The sequence below is a fragment of the Opisthorchis viverrini genome, assembly GCF_000715545.1.
Source record: "Opisthorchis viverrini unplaced genomic scaffold opera_v5_376, whole genome shotgun sequence".
In the NCBI taxonomy this organism is placed as follows: Eukaryota; Metazoa; Platyhelminthes; class Trematoda; order Opisthorchiida; family Opisthorchiidae; genus Opisthorchis; species Opisthorchis viverrini.
The window spans coordinates 121,520-147,043 of record NW_008752033.1 but is presented as its reverse complement, the minus strand read 5'-3'; the positions used below and the strand labels follow the sequence as shown (position 1 = coordinate 147,043).

At 45.4% G+C, this 25,524-nt stretch overlaps 3 protein-coding genes across 3 annotated transcripts in view; 2 read left to right on the top strand and 1 right to left on the bottom strand.

Moving 5' to 3' along the window:
- Positions 1-570: 570 nt before the first annotated feature.
- T265_15169 (hypothetical protein) lies at positions 571-16,269 on the top strand (the record flags this gene model as incomplete). Its single annotated transcript, XM_009176904.1, has 5 exons — positions 571-1,052; positions 10,042-10,273; positions 11,846-12,181; positions 13,618-14,176; positions 15,499-16,269. Coding segments are annotated over 5 exons (2,028 nt in total), but the record flags the coding sequence as incomplete, so codon positions are not given.
- T265_10503 (hypothetical protein) lies at positions 6,723-8,159 on the bottom strand (the record flags this gene model as incomplete). The annotated part of the gene is made up of 2 exons (XM_009176891.1): positions 6,723-6,860; positions 8,004-8,159. 2 exons carry the CDS (start codon positions 8,157-8,159, stop codon positions 6,723-6,725), a joined length of 294 nt encoding a protein of 97 aa, XP_009175155.1.
- A 2,931-nt stretch (positions 16,270-19,200) lies between the features above and the next one.
- T265_10500 (hypothetical protein) overlaps positions 19,201-25,524 on the top strand; it is a gene marked incomplete at both ends in the record, with an annotated part of 47,634 nt that continues 41,310 nt past the window's right edge. The window contains 3 exons of the mRNA XM_009176888.1: positions 19,201-19,323; positions 21,130-21,190; positions 23,887-23,944. Of these exons, the coding sequence (XP_009175152.1) occupies positions 19,201-19,323; positions 21,130-21,190; positions 23,887-23,944 (242 nt within the window). The remainder of the gene's footprint in view (positions 19,324-21,129; positions 21,191-23,886; positions 23,945-25,524) is intronic.

Sequence of the window (25,524 nt, the reverse complement as noted above, 5' to 3'; positions counted from 1 at the left end):
GCCAACCATCTGATGGCCTCCATCCTATTTGATTTAGTTGATTACTGTGTTGTGTATAAGCAGTTTATCACCCAGGGATCTCCGCGTCACTTCTCACATCAAACACTGTAACTTCAGTGTGGCAAAGCTTCGGGACTAGCAGCTATCCTTTTGAATTCCTGGGGCTGTTAAGACCGCATACTACTTTGTGCATACTTCAGTATTCCATAGATAATCTCTGAATGCACATACTCCGATATTTTTCGTCTTTGTGATCAGTAAATCTTGTAGACCCACGATCCAGGAATCTTATTCCTCGAACACATCTTTCGGTTTATTAGGAATCGCTGGAAAACCCCTCTAGCAATTTGGAACATCTGGAATCAGGCGAGGTCACGCCAAAACAGTTTGGGTGGTTGGTCGATTCAAGAGGGTGCTGCTGCTTGCCAAGCTGTTTTCATCTCCGTCACTCATCTTGACTATTTTGGCCATGCATCAGGCCACTTTGCTTAAACCAAAAGTTGCTATTTTAGTTGACGTGTCTGTCTTTTTAGCGAACGGTATAAGCCCCGTAAATATTTGTCTTTTTAGGATGACTCACCCTACCCAGTTGATCCAAGCTACGCAAAGCCCAGGACTGATCCTTCTCAAGAGGACTATTCTTCATGGGGGATCGTCAAGGCTGTGCAATACGGAATATTCCCGCGTGTTGTCCAACTCATCGAGCCTGAGAGTGTCGGTTCAGAAAATGGAGTAGGATACGATGTGAATCAGCTGGACGATGAGGGGGTTTCGTTGCTTCACTGGGCTGCAATCAACAACCGGATCGCGATTGTACGCTATCTACTTGCTAAAGGTGCTCAGGTGGACCGTACTGGTGGACATTTAGCAGCCACTCCTTTACACTGGGCCATTCGTCAGTCCCATTTGAATATGGTACATCTACTGATACTTCATGGCGCTGATCCGTCTATTCGTGACAACACAGGCCTGGCCTGCATTCATGTTGCTGTTCAGATGGGCAGCATACCTGTGATAGCATACTTATTGGCGACGGGCATTGAAGTTGATAGGTGAGTATACAAAACAGGTTTTGTCTTCACCCAATTCTCCTTGATTTCTCCTCATACAGCCTATCTCCAAAAAACATGGTCTTCCGGGTCTCTTTGCAATTTTGTTTTTACCCCGTACCAACGATAATTATTTCCTTAGTTTGCATCGAGATCTTCGCCACATTCACTCGGTAAATGTTCCAATACAGGGTTGGTTGATGTCCTAGTTTCGCTGTCGTTTGTGATCAGTATCAGTATTTGTCTGCAATAAAGCCGAGTCTACAACACTACGGTATCAGACAGATGAATTAGTCGAACTGTTACCCACGTGAACTACAGGAGAGATTAACTCCATTCGGAAGTGAACGGAAGACACGGTTCTCATGTGGGATCGCTCTTTGTTGAAAATTAGGTAGTGTGCCACCACTGGGCTGTGTGATGAAGCCGGGTTTAACCAGTTTCTCGTTTGCAATATCGACATCATAGTCTTATGATTTTGAATGTATATTATTCACAGTTTAGCTGCTCTATTTCATTCGGCTTTGTCGTTTACATTAATCTGGCACTCAACAGGTAGAGTACTCAGGCTGTCTTAAGTGGTAGAAACCGTAAAGTTATCGTCATCTGGGACCAGGATAATTTCCCTGCATTTACGTACAATTGATTATTCAGTTGGCTTAACTAACTCTCAGTCCTCTGAATGGTCTCGCACTGAAGAACAAGCTGTTCAAGACTCACCTTTGGGCAGTCTTCCTCTGTGCTATTCCTTTTAACCGGAGGCTGGATAAATAGTGTTGCGTCCCTATTTTCATTCACATTAACTAAGGTTGTGTTTTTAAAAGGAAGCCCCTTTTGCGCACCGTACAACACGAGGAACGTTTCTCCAGCACTTAAAGTGTAGTTGTCAAGTAATTCACGTAGCCAGTTCCCTCTGTCTGAGTTGAAACTGAAAAACTTTGTCTCTCTCTCTCTCTCTCAGCATTCAGAGAGAGCATGTTTGTTTTCCTACGTTTGTGCATCGTCATACCTTGAAATTATGTATTGGAGTCTTCCTGTGAGCTCAAGTTTGCCTTTTCTGGCCTGTCAATCACAAAGAGTCGTTCACGCTTCGTTGCATCCCTTTATATGCCTCGGTCTTACGGTCTAGGCAGTGGCACTAGCCTTCCTTTTTCGCTTCTGACACTCGCATTCTATCAGCTACTCAATTTGTGCATGGGTATTAGCTCATTCACTGTCACTGCTCGTGACAGTTCAGCATTTATGGTGCGACGTACTTGGGACTCATTTCTAGCTTTTCGATTACTCCTATCTAGGCTTGGGCAACCTGGCAGAATATTAACCCACATGCTTCTTCTGGGTAGCAAGGTAGCTGTGCGCCTAATGCGTGCCATGGTTTAACGGCATGGTTCGTTGCTTCCCGACACAAATCACAGTCTGGGGATTCCAGGTTCCAGCTACGACTATCCGACACTGGACCAGTCAGGGAGCATAGAATCCAGGTCCTGATTTTTACCCACATCACTCGTTTAGTCAGTTCTCCTCCTATCCTGGTGCAGCTATCCCGGTGATTCCCCATCATAGCAGGGAGGCACTGGGCTTGGGTTTCGCCCCCCACTAGAGCTCATCGGCATCGTCAAGTGTATTGGTTTTTGAACTGCAGACATCTAATATACTGAGCAACCGTGTTTCCACTACTCAACTTGCTCAATCACCTTGTCTTCCAAATAATGAACATGGTTGTTAGCCCAATCGGTTGTCGGCCAGCTGAATCCAATTGGGTGACTCACCATATCAGCTTTACAAAAAACGATTGTTGTTTCCCCTCTTCTGAGGTGCTCTCTTGGTAGTGCGAAAATATGTAGTCGATGAGGGTATTTTCTATTATGAGAGTGACTTCCAAGAACAGTATTGTATAGCCGCTTAAATATCCTCATGGTTGGACGATCAATAATGGTTTCGGGACCTCGCCATCAGGTCAGTACATACCTACTGGTTGAAGTAGAATTGAAAAATGAAATACGCAGCAAAGATTCGTTAGTGAGATGAAAAAAAGTAAAAACACGAACGATTGTTCGTCTGCACCCCCACGTCGCATTTAATGGAACAGTCCAGAAGATCGTTGTGTGACTCGCTCGGTTGATTCGTGTCACATGACCAAGGCAGACTCAGCGTTTGTACGGAATGTTGTCAACACAGTACGGGTTTCGCAGACGTAAGGCGTCTGCCTGGGCTGTAGTCAAGCCACGACGTTGGATCGATACTGTCAGTTTAATGAGCACACGGTGAATAACATGAAATTGCTCATTCGGAGTGACTATGTGCTCGGTGTCAATTAAGTGGGGCGCGATTGAGCTTTTGGCTGAACCGTTGGGTCTAACGGAATTCCGGTAAGAGGGATGCTCATGTATTTTCTTAAAAAGTTGCCGTGTGGTGCGCCCAACGTATCCCGCCGAACGACATCAGGAGAAGGAATACACAATCATATTCTGGGTGTCTTTGGGTTTTAAGTTGAGCAACAGGTTGGTCGTAAACCAATACCGCAGAGCTCCAGCGGGAAACGTGCTTTGTAGGGATTAAAACAAGCGGCGATTGACTGTGTCCGCCAATAGATCGTCTCTGTGCGGTAAACTCAAGTCTATTGGCTTCTTTCCAACAGTCTTGATAGGTGGTTGGTGAAGGCGATCGGACATATTCTTGGTTATAAACCTCTCTGGATAATCATTGACTCGGAGCACGTCAGCAGTGTGCTGCAGTTCAGAGTCCAGTGTATCAGCAGAGTCGCCATGGGCTCTCCACTTGGTCTTTTGTTGAGTGACATTTTTATCGGTAAGCGGCAGCTTGGTCGATTGAAAGAAAGCCCACGTGGACGGGATAAACTTCCTCAGTTTTGTGCCTTTGAGGCGGAAACGAACCCTGATTTAAACTTCAACGAACCGAGCTAGGCGTTTTTGCTCTGAACTGAGGCATATTGCTAACATGCTTTGAGCGAGTGGTTATCCAGAGAGATTTATAACCTGTACTGAGCTGATGACGAGATTCCAAAAAACATTAATGATTGTCGCTGTGTTCTTATTGCATAGTTTCTGCACAGTGTTACAGATTTTCAGTCGCACACGGATGTTTTATGAGCGTGCTTTGTCCGAGGGTTAGGTTACGCGATAACGAGAGACAGTGTGGGAAGCGTGGTGAAAATTCACGGATGTCATTAGTTTTGCTTTGTGACTTACATGCTTGCAGATGGGTAGTTTTCAGATCTCCTGACTGAACTCTAGTGTGAATCGTCACACAACATAGCCCGTTACCAACGTGTAATTGACTTGACGAAGAAAACAACTCTACTTATTGTGAAATCGGCAAACAGTCGTTTGTGTGTCCATCGTACTGATTTCTCGGCTATTCTGGCTGTATCGCCTCAAATCCCCCGATCACAGCTATGGTATGATTTAGCTAATGGTGCTGTATGGGAATCTCAGACTAAATTATCGATCGACTTCGAGCCGGCGATACACCAGCAGTGGTGACATTAGCCTGTAGATCTGGATCATCATCGTTGTCTGTCGCAACTTTGATGGACCGATGGTCAACGGCAGTTTCACTGCGGTTTCTCCTTTTGTTGAGTAAACAAGTCTAAAAGTGTCTGCTCCCCCCCTCCGCGAAGCTGCAGAGAAGAAATGTTTCTGCCTCAGGTATGAGATTATACTAGAAAAAAATCTCACGCCACCAGATCTGCCTTTCCCAAGCAAGTGTCTTGGCGTGGGTTTGTACCCTACTCGTACCGTGCTGTTTCTTATGTTTTTACGTTGTATTACGTTTCTTATGGTCTTATGGTCTTATTTACCTGATTGCTAGGTAAATAATTAAACTGTCGTAAGAATACACTTTACGTTTGAGCACACGAGATTCCATTCGCTCTGGTCAGCTGATCGTCGGAGACAAAAAATCCAGATTCAATTAGACAAATTCTGTCTTAATGTATTTTTTGTTGTTGCTTGAACTGTACCTATGTGTGTACCGCATTGCTTTGATCAATATTGGCTTGAGTTGACATGATGTACTGGACTCATGACGACAAGATGGACTCGTTGGAGAAGTCCTCTGTTATATCCGAAGGCGGTTGAACCCGATGCTGTATACGGTTGTCCCACTGAAGTTTGTCCACTGCAATGAAAGCGAGTCAACTCATCAAATGGCCTCATTAGTGGTCTCGCATATCAGGTCGTCACTGAGGAAGATCGGTTTTTGTATCCTCTCTTAGAGAATGGTTGTAGTACATACTGTTCATGGCTATATAGGGAATGAGATACTGTTAGGGTCTTCAAAGTTAAACAAAAAAAGATTAGGATCCTAGACCAAAGTCTTTGGCTCGGAATCCAATTTGTAAAGCAGCGGTGGTTGGTATGAGACTACCAGGGTAGGGCGGCTTTTAAGGAACCTGTTCCACTCCTCTTCCAGGAGGTTCAGGGGCCTAACCTCTATCCAATGACCAACCTGCTGTTAAGAACTGTGAATGTCACACAGTCGATCTTCATTACAGCTCATTTCGTCATTTGACAGTTCACATACCGTCACACCACGCTGAGGTTCATCATTTTCATCACTTTCATGGGTAGTGACCACTCTTCGAAGAGCTTTTAGCTTGTACACGCCTGTAGAAGGTATACTGAATTGTTGATCATCGTATATATTGCTGTCAGTTTAGTGCCATATCAATTTTATCCTCCTGGCTTGCTTTCAGGCAAGTGTTTGCAAAGTGACACAGAAGTGGCAAGCATAGAAAATACGAGATGCAACTTTTGTGGGTCTTCTTGGGCCTCTCTTGGGCCTTCACACCTCTTTTCACGGATCTACCTCCACTGCTTCTTAGTTAAGCCAGATAGCTCATCCGTTATCATCGGTTATGTCTGAAATTGTTCTCACAAGGCAGACCTCACGAAGGATGGAAATATTTGTCTCCCTCCTGGGGAAGAGGTGGCCTGATTTCATCGTATCCTAGTTGACGCAGAACGCCATCTTTGGCTCGTTGGGTGTATGTCTTCTTTCGAGAAGGCATCACTTGGAGGTGAACTGTTACTTCTACTACAACTGTAAGACTCAAAAGTAAGCGGTACCATCAATTTGGGGGAGCGCACACCCGTGTTCCTCACTCGAGTACTTCGTTTTGAACTTGGAATATTCTTGTTGAGTGGTACTCATTTTTGCTTCAAGGTGACTGAGAACCATTTCATGGTGCTTGATACGTTTGTACGTTCCGGTGATAGGACTGCGATGATAGGTCTCCCGATCTGTCTCCTTGTTGGATTTTTCTCAGTTTGAGACTATCGTAAGAGCGAAAACGAACTGCGGTGATTTATTTCGGAGAAATGTTCGTGCATTTTATCCCCATCGACCAGAGCTTCTGTTTTGAGGAGATACTCATGTGCAAACAGAATACTGAAAGACGCATTGGATGGTTCTTTTGAGGACTAAACTAGATACATTCATTTCACTTATCCGTGATGAATACATGGTTTTATTGAGTCATTTGTTCCCTGAATCAAATCCTGATTCTGGAATATCGGATCAAGTTTGGACAGATTCTCTCTCAACATTTAGAGTTTATGCCTATTTATCACTGGATAAGTAGTACCTTTGAAGAATGACCGTTAGCTTGGAACCGAACATTGCCACAATAAGCTGTGTGTCTAAAGAGTGTTAAAGGTAGCTATTCTTTCGAGCAACAGAATCAAAACGACGCTTCGATGCTGCCAACATTCGGTCCCCATGTATGTGGATGAACGCATCGTTGATGGGTTGTCTGGTGATTAACCGTAGGAGATACCCTTTAGATGACTGAAAACGAATCAGGAATGTGCTTAGGATAAGCGCTGGAGCTCTGTTGAGGCGGGATTTTCCCTAATCACTCAGACAGGCTCTGCCCGGATGATAAAATGTAGGGCAATGCACACAAGACCACATTCGATTATTTGGAGGACACAGGGACCGAAAAGCCACACAAATAACAGAATTAGGGCGAACTGCACAAGTGGCCACTAGTTCGCCTGTTGTCAAACAATTGAAGATCATGAATATCTGGGTTTTGTGACCAACCGAAAGAATAGTTCCATATCGTATCGGTCAGTTCCTACCTGATAGGCGTTAACTCATGTAGCGAGGTGAACTGATGTTTGACGATGCACACGGTCGATTCCGTCTATCCCGTATTCCATGTGTACGACAAACGACATCTGGTGTCACAGCCACTTTATGGCGTACGTTCATTATTCGTTTGTTAGTGTCTGAGCCTCGCGGATTCACCGGAGCAACAGTTGATTTCCATTAGATTCAGTGAGTGGAGAAATTACAAGCGATTTCGTTTATAAAACACCTACTTTAGCTGAGGTCAGCTGCGCTCAGAATGAACCGCAGCTAGTCTCATTGATGCTACCTAGTTCTGACACACCCTTTTGACTGTAGACTACAACGGAGAGTGAAGAAACTTTGTGTATTCGTTACAAACATTTTGGAACGAAAAGTTGGGGGAGTATTCGTGACTCCACTTCAACCAATTGAATGTTGTTTTCCGAATGTAAACTTGGTTACACTGAAAATCCATTGCTTAATGTTTATCTAATCCGACAAGAAGTTCATGATATAGAGTTGTAACGAAGTAAACGTCAAGCTAACGGTTTCAAGCTTTTGTCCCGTACGGTGATCCCTGTTACCTGTGATTGAACCAGAGTAATGGGCCTATGAGTCTGCGCCCGTGATTCAACTCCTGAACCTATGTAAGCAGCTTTGAACGGAGTTATCAGCACAGTTTACTCTCGTGGCTCCTTGGATTTTGAAAGGACCATAGTTATGAGTCGTTTTGCACTCACTCAGTTGATTAGTGCTCCACTCATCCGTTCGCCACAGAGTGACCATACGCTGAATCAGTGTTCACTAATCCACTAGATCCAATCACACATGTCAACCAGAGTAAGTTTCAATCACCTGCAGTGGAAAGCGCGGTGAGCTCGACTGAACCCAGTCCTTATCGCCACCACCCCAACTGCGATCCGATTTGATTGTCTGTTGATGCAATGACGGATCACGGGAAACCTGATTGAAGCAGCCTACCAGCGTACCGTCTCCTTGACCGAAAATCATTCTAGGCCTGAGACGCTCGATTCAAGTTTTTTTCATCGGGTTGTACAGAGTATGGAAGAGATTTCAAAGGGACAACTTTATGTGAATCGCGTTCGTACTTCATGGAGTAGAAATATCAGTTCTTTCCGGAATTCCATCGTATCTGGGTTTTTGTTATCTTGTCTCAAATACCTTGTTACGGGCTAGTAAACTGTGAATAGGAACTGTGAGCAGTTTCGCACGTGATGACTATGTTAAAAAAAACCCACTAATGAGCTAAGAAGGTCAGCGTCTGGTGTACTGGGTTTATTCCACCTTGTCTTATCTAGCACATCATACTACACGGTACTTTGCGCTTGTCAGCTGTCCGACACATATCGGTTGGCCTCATTAACACAGTTCCTTGCATATGCATTTGTACCTCACGGTTCTCTTAGCCTGAGCTCTGTGCGCACGTGCGCGTGTGTGGGTGCTTGATTCGTTCGTCTATCGATCACAAAAACTGCAGATACGACGTTTTCTTGACTCACCGTAGACAGTTATTTAGACCACGCTAAATAATTTAAGTGCACTTCTATTCAACTCATCTTGTATCTGTTGTCGTGAGCGAGCGGTTTTTTGTTACCTTTTTTTCAAACAGGTTTCGCTTTTCCCGGTTGGTCGATCGTGTTGCCAACCCTGACACACCCGTCACTGGTTAACGCCTCAGATTTCACTGCTCATTCAGAATCTGTTTGAGCGGGAATCGAGCAATTTCCTCAGACTGGGCTAGAATATATCGCGAAATCCTAGTCAGTTAGCGGAATTGGTTTTTGTAGGTGATGAGGGTATTCAAAAGAGATTTTACCCTGCAAGTGAAGCCAACATGTGTTGGAAACAGTGTAGCACTGTACAGTTGGGCCATTCGTGTTAGAAGTGCAGTGGCTCTGGTACCGACATCATAGGCACACACTTTCCGGCTGATTTTTTTGTCATTCGTGATTGATTTAGCCGAAACTTGTGCGGTCGCGGTTGTCGACACATCCGATGGTCACACAATCAGATGTAGGATGGATTCCTCTTTTTCGAATGACATTGACAACTGCGTGGTACCGCGAGATTATTTTCGTCTTTTTAAAGCTGGCCATGGGACGACATAACCCTGTTTTCGGGCCGTTCATCAGGTGGAGCTTCAGTCTATGTGAACCGGTTCGGTAGAAGTGCCGGTTGGCGAGTGAAAGATGGGCCACGGTTTTGAGTGACATGCTTGGACTTGACGGAAATGTGGTTAAGTGGAATTACACTAGAAATAAATTGTTCAGCTGTCGCACCCTGTCAGTACATAGTTGTCTCAAAAAAAGCGGGAGGGATGAGTTACTGCCAAGTTTTCCAAGCCTACAGAGGGGCATTCTGAAACTAGGCATTGGATTCAAATTACGAACCTTCCGGCCGTTAGCTCCGCGCCTTAACTGCTAGGCTTTCTCGAAGTGGGTTACCATGCGTTTGAGGTGGGGCTTCAGGCCCTTCGGGTGCTTGCAGTATACCTCTCCCCGAATTCCCTCTCTTCTTATATTTTACTATCCGTTATACGCTTGAGCTAGATTAGAGGGAATGTACGACTAGTGCCGTTAATGGTCACGATTACCCATAATATGTGAAACATATGACTCACTTCGAATATCGTGGGTCATAGTGGCGGCGAAATCATCCACTGACATGCTATCCTTCTTCCTTTATGGATGCCCCCTTCCTTACCTATTCTCATAGTGTCGCCATAGGTTTTCTCCTAGTTTAGTGTACTCACTTCATCACCAGATACTGATGCCTTCAGCGAACCTCTAACCGTTCTTAATTTGAGGATAGCCCGTTCTTTCTCGGTCATCCACCTAACTGTCCGATCCTCTGTCCGCTCATCCATTTGCAGTCGCGATGCGAACGGACTTACCCCACTTTTGGTCGCTTGCATGCACTGTCGGTCTGCAGATGTTTTCCGTTTACTCATCACATGGGGTGCGGATTTGTCGTTGAGTGATCCACGCGGGAATACGGCGGCGCATTATGCTGTGAACTTTGCTAATGTGCCGGCAGTGGTCGCTCTAGATAAGGCCGGAGTTGACTGGAATTCACCAAACGGTGAAGGCAAAGCTGCCTATGAGGTGAGACGGGTTGGATAGATATGAATTATTCTCTATTGTCTTTCATATTATGTATTTTATGCTCCAACTTCTGATGTTGGCTTGGGACCCTGGCTTTCATTGGTTGTTGATCAGGTGACTGTTGATCTGTTCGCCCAGCTTGGCCGAGCTTTCAATTACAAAACCTTTTCTAAGTTATCGTTTTGGATAAATCTAAGAAAAGCGTAAGACATTGAACACTTGTTGACATAAGAATACTCACACGGTTGATTAGAACTTCTCGGCAGCCCACTTTCAGTTTTACCCTTCTTGGGGTACATCAGGTAGGCATAGTTGCCGAGTTTCCGTCAATCATATTCCCCGCTCTAACAAAAGAAACTGTGCATATTTAGCGACGAAGACCCATTTACAAGTGTTAACGGGAAACTCAACTGGATGGCAGCTGAATCTCTCCCTTAGTCTCCCTTAGTCATCTACGGGACTTGCTGCATATAAGCTGTATCGTGCGTCGGTTGGAACGATATTCAAGATATCGAAATGTATTTCTGCACTATATTACATGTTATTCGCAATGGTAATCTACAGTAAATCGAGTGAGGTTTTAACGTAACTTTCGCCTCCCTCTATGTGACTTTTTTGAGACTGTTTTCTGTCACACCACATTCCCCTTCGAGTACGAATACAAGTGTCAAAGGTCTTCTGCACAGGTGTTATGTAATTTTTGGGAGTTCCGGCTGTTTGGATTCGACTAGAGTGATTGTCCCAGATGATCCAAGTTCTTTCCATGGTGAGCCTGACTAACGGTCTTCAATCTCGTTATCAGCACCATTAGCTAGGCATGAATGACAGCCATAATAATTATTGCTGACAGTAGCGTCAGATAAGAACACTGTGGCTTCGTACCTCGATTTTAATTTATTTGAATGGAACTTTATAACGGATAGTGAAATATTGGACAGAGCTAGTCCACTAAAAGCATCCGAAGTGCCTACACCTCAATCAGATAATCGAGATAGAAACTGACAGCATGAACACCACTGGCATTGGTTAGCAGCCATGTCTTCCAGTTTGTCCAACCAAGTGCAGGGAGAATCACGTGGTCATCCATCTCGTGGTCTCCTGGTCGATCAGCAGTACTCTTGGTGCGATCGTCCAAACTACCGGTTATTCTATTTTTTTTTGCTTTTAATAGCCTATCGGTTGTAGGTGTCTTCGGTTGTCCTGGGATTTGAATTCCGGTAAACATTTTAAGGTCAGCTCACCAGCGCATGCTTGAGCTAGCCGAATAATCACATTCATACAAATGAAAGTGTCCAACTTGGACAATTCCCCTCATGTCTGCTCTGAACTGAAACACGTATCACCATATAAGGACGACGCGGGGGACCTTCAGACTGATGTTTTCCGTATTCCGTTGTCGGAAGGCTGCTTGTTATGCTAGTTTCACTAAACTCGCTTTTTCGTTCTGAAGAACCACTTTCTAAATCTCTTCGTTACACCAAAAGATATTCTAAGTTTACCGTTTCGTATTCTCTTATGTTATTTGATGTCTAAGGATTACACTTCCCATTGATTACCCCATTTGGTTGTCAGGTTCGGAACATTCCATGGCTTGTCGACCGTGTTCGGTCAATGGCCCTTGCTCAATCTCGTTCCAGCGGAACTTCTGTCCGGATGTCTCGTCTACGGCTGACCGATTTGCAACACTCACCACGCTGGCGGTTCCGCATCACTGCAAGCATACCACCCCTGATTCTACTGGCCTGTGTCTTGCTGCTTAGCTGGGATGTGACTACAACTGCCAAAATGTTCGATGCAACTGCACACCCTTCATGGTGGTGGGTGTGTCTGATCAAGTTTGTCCTTTTCATCTTACTTGGATCCGGGTGCCGTCGTATTATTTCCAGGTTTTCGGATTATCGGTCACAGGTATGTGTCGGGCTTCCGAAGCCACAGGTTTTTCCAGCTTGGTTGTGGTCAACATATATGTTGGTCTACTTAATTAATTGACAGTAGCGTGGATTGATGACCAAATTCTTTGTGCACTTCGAGCACGTGATAACACCGATCGAAATTTCCTTACCCAATAAGTGCAATTTATGAACCATACATGCCAGTAATTTGGCTGCCTATAATATGGGACTTTGGGTTGTCGGTATCTGCTTAGTTTCTGCGTTTGTATTGATTTTTCGTTCGTGTCTGAATGATCTGTTCAAGATGGGGATACGATCCAATGCACTCGGTGTCCTCCGTGTGCAATTTAATTGGTGTATTGGCTGCATGGTTTCTCAATTTTCAGAGCACATTATCCCCGTTCTCTGTGGAATTGTATGCCGGGATAACGTAAGACGATAATACACTTGGTGTAGTTTTGCTTCGGAACTCTAATAGTCTGTCAAAGAACGTGTTGCCAAAGTTATCTGTACAAAGTATTCTCGCGTGTAAACCGCTACCTTGACGAGACGAATCCCACTCCTCACAGCTTCCGCTTCCATTCTAATTACGACTTCGCAAATGCGGCAGAAATCCCCTAGACCGCTCAGGCACCGCTTTTCCACCGCGAAGTACTTGCCGGATTCGTAGCTTTATTGCACATTTCTGTTGGACTTGGATACTGTTAGTAGGCAGCTCCCAAATCCCTAAATCTGTTCACCCCGTCTTCTATTGTTTTCGCCTGTTCCTTTGGAAGCTAAGCAACTGATCAGTTATCATTTCACACGACGACGCCTGTTCCTTGGAAGCTAAGGGTATGCAACTGATCAGTTATCATTTCACACGACGAACTCACGTACGTTAGTGAAGCTATTATGGGTTTCTGCTGATATCAGCTGCACTTCGCTGCGCTTATTTGTACCTAATATCCCGAGACGTATTGTTATGCGCGCAACTAGTGATCGGTGGTCGCAAACCGCTTGGAATAAATGCACAAAATTGATTGGAAAATTTCACGGCCAGTCACTTACAATCACAGAAGCCGTGCGGTCACTCGTAATAAATTTTTCGAGTTTGATGTTTTCCTTCGACGTGAAGTTGTAGAATTGGATAGGAATAACTGTGCTACTATTTTTTTCTCGTCATTTCATCTTGGAATGATCATTCCCAAGAAAACAGTGACTTGCCTGGCGGCATATAACTCTTTTCGTGTCCATTTACCTGGGTGCAGAACAATACATATACGCACACCGAATGTCAGACAAGCCTTTTTGTCATTTGTCTGATAATCATTGTTTGAAAACCATTGGTCGTTGTGATAGGTTATATCATTGACCATTGTTCAGAATTTCCGTTTATCTCCGTTTTATATGGTATTGGTATATGCTATCGTAATATCTACGTCTGTTTTTCTCAATTCGCTCTTTTTCCAGGTAATCTTGCTCTTCAGTCTAGCAACCAGTACAACCTTCCTTCTCACCGCCACATACCTGTTGTATATGGCTCCCCAAAGTAGCCATCACTATGTGCTCCACTTTTTCTTTGTCATTTGCGTTACTGGATTATGGACCTTCTTTTATTTGGCTGCCACCCGAGAACCGGGTTACGTGCATACTGTCACAAAAGCAGATCAGCAAGATGCGATCGTTCGATTGGTCGATGAAAGTGTGCGCCGGTTGGATACCGATTCCGAAGGCAATGACCCGTCCAAATCTATGCCACTTAATCCACTGGAACGGTTGTGCACAACCTGCTTGGTGCAGAAGCCACTGCGGTCGAAACACTGCGCTACCTGTGATCGCTGTGTTGCGCGGTTTGATCACCATTGTCCCTGGATCTACAACTGTGTTGGGGTGGACAATCATCTGCATTTCATGGCTTACTTGCTGTTCACTATTTTTTCCTGTCTGCTATTTGCTGTAGGAGGTGTGTTATATTGGATCGAACAACCGTTGTGTCAGGACAGCGATGGACACAATAGGAGCGACCCCCGTGAGTGCGGTGATCTTTTCGGCTGTGCAACTACTTTCTGGTCATGGCTACTTAATTTTTGTTAGTAGTTAAAATAAGGAGTGAAGTTACGCAACGAACACATGAACTACGTACGACGAGTCGTTTTTTCCGGTGCGAAAATAGTTCTAAGGGTGATGCCGTACAGTATTTTTACACAGAGGAGACGAGTAACGGTTCCTGTCAACATTAAGCTCCTCATTTAGGCACCACACCTCATGTACTTCGGATTCGTATGCGACTATCCTTTGGGAACCTCCTGTATTCCTCTTTTGCAGATAACACATTCATCTGGAATTTTTTCAAAAGTTCATATTCGATAACAAAGTCATTCCATGAGGCGTCCCCTTATACTTAAGCGTTCACAGAGGAATTCACACGTGATCTGAAAACACTTTATGTGCAGAGGGGCATGGTGGTAGTCGCACCAAGAGGTGCGACAGAGGTCGGGTTCGAACCACGGCTCCTCCGGTCAGTGAATTTGCGCTCTAGCCACTTGGGCCATCTCGCCCATCTTGCGTTTCACCCAACTGATTTGCTGAACCATTTCCATCTCCTTGTTTACTTTACCAACGCGTCTCAGGTCTGTGGGCCATCTCCCCATCTTGCGTTTCACCCAACTGATTTGCTGAACCATTTCCATCTCCTTGTTTACTTTACCAACGCGTCTCAGGTCTGTGGATAGTGTGGAGTTACATACGAAACGCGCTCTTACGACTACTCATTCACTTATCTTTCTGGGACCGGTATTCAAACTACGGAGCGTGTCGTCGCACAATATGTACTTTTGTAGCCAGTGCGAAGTGGATCATTCGCAAATTTTTCCGCATCGCTAGATAGTTGAGTTGATTCCAAGAGAAGAGATGCTTGGCCATCCCGGATGAAATTCATGGTTTGTCCATTTCTTGTTAAAGTCGATGCATTTAACCATGGAATCAATCTTACTAGATTACCCCGAGGGCAATGAAACATGTGAGTTGATTAACAGATGGCTGTCAGGTTTACCGCACTCAGTGACTACCGGCGAAACACCCACAATACATACATGTGATGAACACACGGTTTCTAGAACCTGGACGTATTTAGTACACGATTTATACCAGCCCATCTAGCACGTCATGAGTTTCTACTGACAATCATTCCCTCGTACTGCTGTGGTTAAGTTCAAGTGAGTGGTATACAGCGGAGCTGTCTTTTGTCCTACCTACATTACTAACTTACCTGTTTATTCATATCGAATGGACACCACGACACACACTGCCTCATTCCGTCTATTCCCCTCTGTCACTCTGTAACTACGACAGCTTGGACCAGCACTGTTCTGGCTTGGTTGACTTGCAACCCCTGGATTAGTTTCTGTGTTGTGAACGCGGCTTTCTACAGCTTCTGGACTTTTCTTCTATTCTTTTCTCAACTTTACCAAATGGTCTGGTTAAACATGACCACCAACGAACGGATCAACATTGATCGATATGTGGAGTTCGCCGGTGGGCTCAATTTCTACCGCGGGCAACGGTCCGGTGTTTCGAATTCCACCAGTCCATACGATCGGGGAGTCAGACGAAATTTGCTCGATCTGCTTCGCCTTCCAGGCTATATGGGGCCAAAACCAATGGATTGGCATCATACGTACTCGTTGGATCAAATGGCCGAGTGCAGTTGCAGTGATCATCACCTCGCTGAAGCCGGTCGAGTGAAATCTAACAGTGTGAAAAGGACGTAATCTAGTTGTGAAACCCTATTGAGCTCGTGATTGCTCTCTTTCTCCTCCCGTTCTACTACTCTCGTGTTATCGTTTCCGATGAAGCGCACTAACTAGCTTGAGCCTCCCCACTGTTGTCATCAAACCGAGCTCTTCATTTCCTCATTTCGTTTTGTGTTTTCAAACGACCAATACGCGATTAAAGCTGGCATTTTGGATCCCATTTTTCTGTTCCCGCACATTCTGTCTAGGTATCCTTTCTCGACCGCTCGTTCTGGCACACACAACTTCGAAGCTGTTGTATATTCACACACTTTTTATCGCAGCAAATTATTACAGCTGTCTCATGCATTATTATTCTGCTGGAGTGTCTGTTGAGATGTTTTTTTTCGATTTCTAGCGGAGGGTTCACCGTAAAAAGTCTTGGCTTGAGAAGGTAATGTACTGCTTTCGCATATCGGTTCATCGACTGTTTAGGCTATAGTCTTTAGTTAGAATACCCCAAAGCTCATCGGTTCAAAGATAGAGAGCGAACCTAGTCACGGTTCATACGCGCCCGCGTTTGGCGTATGCTATTGTTCGGAACGCCTAGTGACATGTATGTACATCTACATGGATGGTGTACACATAGACATTGACCACTGACATACATGTGCAGATGGTTTGAATATCCTTGCGGGGAATCAGGACGCTACCCACCTGTGTGGATTGTGTGGACTGTGGTTAGTTTTAACCATGGTCCTTGATGCCCACCAAGGTCGAATGTGAGCTTGAATCCAGATGTTTTCTGGCGCGTTTTTCCATGTTTTAGCAAGCCATCCAACTGGTACGTCGCAAAACGAGGTATAAACATCGGTGCAATCAGGTGTGACATCCAGTTCCCTAGGCTTTGCGAGCAGTAGTATACGCCAAATGCGAGCATGCATGAACCGTGAATAGGTTTTCTGTTGATCTTTGAATCGATGAGCTTTGTGTATTCTAACTAAAGACCTCTCATGTTAGATGTCTTGTTTGGGTCTCCATTCCTCAGTTATTGTTTCATGCTCACTTGTTTATCGACACATGCTTGCTTTTTCAAACGTATGGAAACACTGTCCCGATTTATGTGGATAGCCCAGTCGCTTTCCTTCTACCCTCCTATTTACCCGGCTGGCCCCAGAAATTACCCTCTAATCCAAAGGACCGTGTAAGTGCAGTCGGGTGCGGCTCGCACTCCCTTGTAAGATGAATCCAGGTCCAAGAGCTAGTCAAAGCTCCTACAGACTCCCGTCGTGCCGTTTCTCTGGGGATCAAAAAGTGTGACGAATACGCCCGATAATGTTGTTAACTCAGCTTCGCTTTCACACATATCGATTATCCCCACGGAATGCTGTCTCTGACGGAAATGTGCCGGTAGGCATCAACATGAGAGAAAGAGAGCGGCAGCCTGTGTTCGGATAATCGATCGGACTGGCTTAGTAGGCACAGCTCCATCTGGTGTGGCGAAGTCAGAACAACCCGTCAGTGGAGCAGCCACACTAACTACAGGGCTTGATAGTGACCCAAACTGCTCACGTTCGTTCAGCTTCATAGACATGAATATTGGTCTCGGAGAGTGGTGTGGTTATTTGATAAAGGCTTCCTTGTAAGTTGTGTGTTAGACACTGAAAAATGGTACGCTTCGGCTTTCTGGTACCCGGTCACTACGTCTTCGTCCATGGATGAAATACTGTCAGGTTGCCCACAGGCCTCAGAAACGAGCAGGTTTGAGTCACGCACACGCGTTACATGTTAGCACTCGCACTTCTGTCTTCCGGGCATGTGTCACTTTGAAGAACTAGATATCTCGGCTACATTCTAGAGCGACAGACATATATAGACTGAGTAAAAGGCCTTTAGGGGCAAATGAGCAACGTGACGTAGCGGTGGCTGTTTCACCGTTCGGTCGGAAAGCCAAAACACAGGGTCACCTTAGCAACCACGAAAGTAATTATTGATTGTTGAGCTATGCGGTAAAATAACTAAACTAAGATTCTAAAAGGCAATTTTTGGCTCATCGGGTCCTGATTTATACCGGAAACACCGGAGGATTGAGTATAAAAGAATGGGATTAATTGACCAGGTCAACAATGCTGTGCGAACTAACGAGAGAAACTTGGAATAGGCAGTCGGGTGTTGCTTCATCCTGCCGGTGGGGGGTGTGTTTGTGTGCAGCAAAACACTCCACACATAAGGGCATCCTATTCCCCCTGATCATACTTCCTATACACCTTATGTCTCCGTAGCACGTTTACGCGCTTTCCTCCGCGGGATACATTGTCTTCTGACTGTAGTATTTCAACAATCTGACCCACTAAACGAGACCAAAGAAGGGTGCAGCGGTCAGCGAGGTTTGCAACTAATGTTTGTTTACCGTGAGGGACCGCATTGTTCAAATGTAACACCCTTTCGGTGCCTAGCAGCCATGCCACCCGAAGGAAGCCCGGGGACTGGGATACTACCAGGTTGCCAAAGCCTAGACAGGGGAAGTCGATAGGCCTTCCGGTCTGTAAATTCGCACTCTAACCACTGAGCCATTCCGCACTAGTTTGTATGCTATCGAAGTCATGATGTGGAAATGATATGGAAGTTTAGTACTAGCATTTACTGCTTGTGAATTGTTGTCGGTGATGATCATAATGTGACGAAGAAACATTCTACACCACCTCAGAAGTGAACAACAAAAACAGCTGCTTTGGTCCGCATTGATTTTAGTTCTTGTTCATTGGGATCTAATGGACGTGAAAGCTACACAATTAACCGTATATTCGTGATGACTTTCCAGTTTTGAGGAACAAAGCAGGAACTCTTAGTGATCAGTATGAAAGCGGAACACAACAGTTTCCTGAAAGGAAAGGGCCACCGGAAAGCGAGCAACATCTTCACATTGTCTACACTATAAGGAAAACTCGTGGGTCTTCCTGGGTGAACAGTCTGCCTCCATACGTTTTCGAAAACGGATGGATGACTTCGATGTGAAGTTTGCATACTAGCTCCACACTGTCGAGTACCGATCGAAGGCAGAAACCATGGATGTTCAATGGAGTCGCAAAAGCGGAATTTCTACGCAATGCAATAAAAGACAAGCCATAACTGTTTTCATCCCGTAAACCTGCGGCATGCCATATCTGCTGAAATACCTTTGTATCTGGGCTCATTTTGAATTTGGCTAAGACGGCTCAGTGGTCAGGGCGCCAATTTACTGACCGGAAAGTCCGTAGTTTGAACCCTGCCCATGGTTGGACAACCTGACGGCATTCCAACCTTCGTGCTTCCTTCACGTAGCATGGCAACCAGGCACCGGAAGGGTGCTACGGCTGAACGAACGAGCCTCCGTGCGTGGGACGTCGGTGTATCCAATCGAAATCCGGTCAGCCGACTGATTTCACCAGAACAAGATGAAAATGACGTGAGTACAAATTCCATACGCATCCTGAAGCCATTCACGTCTGGAGTTTTTCTCAGAGTCCGTGTGATTATTTTTTGGGAGATTCTGCAGAATCGTCTCTACTTATACGGCATGAATGTTATAACCACCCTCTATCTTGCTCGATGAAACTGGGCTGTTTGGTGTGTTTTACACTGATTGCAATGGCGTTTCATCACTACGCCAAAAAGGACAGTACGCCGTTGTGTTTCGAGAAATGGGTGATCATGTTTCAGAGGTTTTGTAGTATTTCGTACATCCGTGTAACCGTTTCGGATAAACCAGTATGACTTTTTTTTGAACTATCGCCTAATGAGCGGCAGTAAATCAATACCGTACCGGCTTACCTGTCCAACCTGGGTACGTGGCACTCGAATGGGGTTTAAATGATTCTCCCGCTTTTACCAAAAGAGGTTTCGCTGGGTGGCGATTAGAGCATAGTAGGACTTCAAGAATCTGGAGGTTTTTTGTTTATTCAGAGGTCTGAAAACACTGTTCTCGGTCTTAATCAGTGCGGAATGCGTATAGGCACCGGCTATTCATTATTCGATTTCCCCTTAAATGGTTAACTCGGTGACGGATATGCTTAATCCGGCGCGGAATAGTGGGATGCTCATCCATCTGCTCAGGGCTGTCCGGTTACACGTGAGATTAGTCATTCTCTTGGTATTGAGTAGTGAAAATGCGGTGCGTTAGTTTTATCATTGTGTAGTACTTGGTGTATTGCGGCGATTGTCACGCGGAATCACAAGCCAGGCATTGTAAAGTTTTGACGCCCATCGTCCAGTTGCGGAATTGCATACATAAAAAGTACGTACACAAAACCAATGAATACCTCTTTCCCATAAAACGTATTGCACGAAGTTTAAAGATATTAAAATGTCACAGAAACGCTGTAGAAACAACATAGAACAAACGAAAAGTCAATATGATTTAGTGGCAAACGCACAACAGGCGGTAGCTCAAGTAGTCAAGAACTGCGCGTAAAAAGCTCGCGGAGAGTAATTGTTTAGATCAAATGTCGAAAATGCACGAGGGATTACGTATGTATATTGAATTTATAAAATAAGCGTCAATGAATTGGTAATTTCAGGCAAGGAGATAGCCGTTCAACTGTAAGGCGTTCTTGTTGTCAGTTTCTATCCTGATCGCCTGAGTGAGTGTCTGGAGGTATAAGCACCTCGGAATGACTGTAGTAAGCTAGCACTAAGCCCCTTCCCCGTCCACCTTTACTCTTTTCTTTACAATAAGGCTTTCAAATAAATCATGGTTGTACGGCAGTGAAGCATCGTTGTTGAACACTGATGTCAAGCTGTTGATAATGATGATGAAGGCCATTTCTGTGCCCAGCTGTTATATCACCCGATAAAATCACGAGTGTTCAAGCCCAAGCAAAAACATGCGAGATACCGGAATTGTTTTCGAACCTTCCGGTCACCAAGTTCATACCGGACATGCACGTTCTCTTTTTAAGAGAAGAATTGTGCGTCACCGGCCATATTTGATGGATGCGGTATACTATATTACAGCTGCAATGACGGGTGTGGCGAAAGCTGGTCAACGGAAGACTTCATTGTGGGACAACACAGGCGAAGCTCTCTTGAAGCGGTGTACGTTTCCGTTTTTTGAGACCTCCAGTCGGTAGGATCGGGACACAGCTTAATCTCTTTCCTGTCATCACGCTACAGTTTCTCTTGATAGGGGCGCTGGATATATGGTTAACGGAAACCCGGGGACTGCGTCCCAAAAAACGGCGAAACCGGTCGTGGGCTGTCGACGGATTTTCAGCAACCTTATGAGTACTACATTACAAAGGCGCTGGGTATTATTTTTTGCGTTGGACAAAAAGGTACGAAGAGTTAGTTTGCCTGAAAGTAAAACACAACACCAAGATAGTAATGCCGGGAAATATGGAAGGAAATAACATCAAGACGAGGAAAGTTTGCTTGTGAAAAAAAACTTACAGCAGCAAAATAACTATCCAGCTATGCTACTGGGAGCTCGTCAGGTAATTCTCGTTAAGATAGTTGTCTCCTCTCGAAACCTGGCCAGGGAGTCCTCGTGATGCAGCTGAGTACGACAGCCCTGTGGACACCTGGTGTCTTCCTCACCGTTGCTTGGGAACCGTTGTGGGGCTATTTTCAGCACATCCCCCGTCCCTTCATTCAGATTTGTCGTATAACATTATCTGTATCAGTGGCACTACATCGGTAGAGGGTCAGACGCCTTAGGTTACCACCATTCACTCATGGTTGCCATCAGACGCATTTAGGCGGCGGTGGTCGTCCACTTTGAGAGGCCAGGCTTCACCACCCGTGCAGAATTGCTGTGGGAGCCGATGACTTCTTGTTTCGTCCCTTCACTGAGAGACTGATATCGCGCCATAGCCAAAGCAGCAGCTGCTGCTTTTTTAAATCCACCCTTACTTTAGTGGTGATTCTCTCAGAGATTTGACTCCCCAATGGAGTAAAATGTTCGACCATTTTGAGTCTCTTACTATCAAGCGATAGCGTGGTTGAGGGTGAGGAACGGTCCTGAACAATGTGCACTTCATTGACCAGAGAAACACACCATAGCGACTTACTCCGATGTCATACATGAAGTGGATGTCGAATTCTTTCAGGACATTGTAGTCGGTATAGTCTAATCCACACACCCCACCTCTGAGTAGAATTTCCAGCGTGGAGGTTTTACAAGGTATCATCAATAGTGGCTAAATGGGATATCCTTGACGAATCGTCATAGGTACTCTAGCAAGATAGACTGTTTTCTACAGAGCATCTCCAAAGTTGGCTAGTCGGTGAGTGCCCTCTCGGGTGTCGAAAGTTCAAACTGGTGGTAGACAAACCATGATCTGTGCAAATTTTCAACAAACTTTAACCCTTCTGCATAAGTTGAGATTATATGAGTTGGCGAGTTGAGGTTCTCCTGAATCCACTCGGTTAACCTATGCAAAAGTCTCCGGCTCTCCAAACGCAGTGACTTACTTGGTAGCCCAGGCGAAAAGCTTGTCGTTCGATGTCTCGGAACTGCAGTCGGTTGATTCACAAGCCAAATCGACTGACATACTGTCTAGGTTACTCATAAGGTTGGTGAAAACTTTTCGACAGCCCACAACTGGTTTCGCTCATTTCGTTCGTCATCAAGCAGACGCATTCACTGAGTTTCCATTAACCTTACCTTCTAGCTGAACCCAATTTGAGCGGGTTTCGACTACTACTCTCATTTGTAAGCGAATTTTGTTTTGACAGGAGCTCAAGCGGACCATCATAAAGCTCATTTCGGGGCTCATCAAGCAGACGCATTCACTGAGTTTCCATTAACCTTACCTTCTAGCTGAACCCAATTTGAGCGGGTTTCGACTACTACTCTCATTTGTAAGCGAATTTTGTTTTGACAGGAGCTCAAGCGGACCATCATAAACGGGAGGTTAATGGAGATTCGTTTGAGCCTCTTTTCCAAATCAAATTAGTGTGCAAGTCGAGACCAGCAAGCTGATTCGTCCCTTTAGTGGTCCACACTATAAGATTCGCTAGTGTTTGGCCCTTTTTAACTGGTTATGGTGCTTCATAATGATAAACGCAACAGCAGTTCCCGAAACCGAGGCTCTGGCATCCCGAGAGCTGCGCAGATAGTACACTGCTTTCGATAAAAGTGCGGATGGCTCGAGTCGGACTGTTGCGCTGGTGTCATACAACTGTGTTTCTGATACATGCCGCGCACTTATATCAACAACTAATGGGGTACGAGCAACAGCTGGTAGCTACCTAATATATCCCAGGGTGTTTGAAGGTTAAGGGTGGATGTAGAAACGCATTTGATTGACTACAGCTTCTTTCAGAAAATTTCAAAGTATCGTAAAGCGGAATTTAAAGGGGACGGATATTGGTCAGATTGCTGCAACATGTCTTGCATTTTTCTATGGGTTGTTTGAGATAATTGCGCCAGCCGAAGTAGGGTGTTTTCTTGGAAACCCCATCCAGATCCATTTTCCCAAGGGATAACAGGGTGCAATCTACCAGGGGCCGGTAACCAAGACTGCAGCTCATGCGCCCATGGGAAAGCCGGAACCATCCATGATGTCCAGTATACTGTAATAACACATATGCTAGTGTGCGCCAGAACGGTTCGCTGCAACTCTGCGTCCATTCATCGGTCAGATGAAACCCCATTTGCAACGTGGGTCTTCTAGTAAAACACCATACCCCGGAGGCGACGGCGACCTACCAATAGGGTTTTGGCATGACTAAATTGGCCAGTTTAGCTCAATCACCGTCCTACGGGCACTTTCGGTGTTTTTCTTGGCAGTTGCTGGGACATAGCTCGAGATGGCTTGGCGATGAGAGCGCGAATTTACTGACGGGAGAGTCCATGCTTCCAACCAAACCTCTCCATCTCGACTGCTCCTGTCTAGGCTTGGGTAACCTGACAGTATCTCAGTGTTCGGGCTTCCTTCGAGTGACATAGCGGCTGCATACCGAAAGGGTGTTACAGCTGAACAATTACCGGGGTACACCCAATGATCCTGTCATTTTTATTTTTCAGCTCTGATGGCCGAAGAGAAACGTGAATTTCGCTGGGAATCGGGATATGAGAAAACATGGTGAGTTTCGTTTTAACAGTAGCTATTTTACCCCATTTGCCTAAATTCGATGCTGTACTCTCTGTCTATTTATGCGAACTGATGATTGGTTGTATTTGGTGGGGGGTTCATTTTTTATGGGTATGATATTTGCTGGGTGAGGCCTCAAAAACGCGATGCCAGTAGAAGAAACTTGATGACATCACCGCATTGATTCATTTAGGCGTCAGACAATACTCAGTTTCGAAGTGTACACAATGCAGGCGAATGCAGGTGAGAATCGAGCCAGTGAATTTCTGTTTGTCAGACGAGTTTCCTGAGAGCTAACTGCGGAGGCCACTCTATGCTGGATAAATGCACTTGGACCGCAGTTTGATTGCTTATGTGTTAGTAATTATGGTCTGTTAGTGCTACTATGAACCCTCTTTTGTGGGACTTCCGTGGTGGGTCAGAGATTAATACTTGTGGTATGGCTTTTGAATATAAGTTTGATTTGACGTAGAAAAGACGGTGATCCACTTGATTCACACTAATTCCAACCGATATACTACTGGTATCTGGGCGGTGTCAGCGTGCGAGCTTGCAACGTCCAATTGCAATAAAGAGCTCACCAAACGCGCTTCCACGCCTCAGTCACCAGTCAGGAGCGCGAAGAATCAGGGTGGAGTTTGTGGGTATGTGCGCCATGGGCCAGCGTCAATGGTAACTCAACTGATGAGGGAGTTCTTTCCGTTCTCGGATTTGACTGCCACCCATGACTTCCGCCTATCCGTCTTCTTTATATGCACTTGGATTAGCATTCAAGTTTATTCGTGCCCCTGTCTTCCCCGTTTTCTTCTTAACGTGGTGTGAACATATCTTGTTAGCACTCATTAGTGCAACGGAACTCCCGAAGAAGTGATTGATCTTCGTAGGCCCGCGAACTCAGGTCGTACGCAGACAGACCTCCTCGCAGTTGTTCCTGAGATCAGATTAGATCATGTCATCAGTGTACTACGGGATCTGTCTAGAAAGTCATTCATCAAAGTTGTTGATCTAACCACACACGTCATATGTAATCCAGTCCGAAGGGTGCTTCATAGGGAACGCCGGTTATGCCTAGACGTTATTTCGGGGCCAATCGTTACCTTACTTGATTTTCGCTGTGACTAGAGAAGACGAGGTCAGATCTGATCGTACCCGACTTTCGAGTAACTCCCTGGCGTGTCGACCTAAAGCTGCCACCTTGACGTGACGTTATTTCGCAATCGTTACCTTACTTGATTTTCGCTGTGACTAGAGAAGACGAGGTCAGATCTGATCGTACCCGACTTTCGAGTAACTCACTCCCGTGTCGACCTAAAGCTGCCACCTTGACGTGATGGTCGGGCTTGAGTGCTGCAGCGATCCCGCGGGCTACACTGGCTGGAACTTCGTTCCACAAGGTGCAACCATGCCAGGAAGGCCAAAGGGGAGCAGCCAGACCAAGAGCAGCGAGACCCCGTACTACGAGTAATCGTGCTACGAGGCGGTCTGGGGGTAAAGTCGTACTGTCCTCTGCGACAGGAGTGTGAAGGCAGTAAGGCGTTTCCCCCAGGCGACCAGCATGTCCATATTTATGG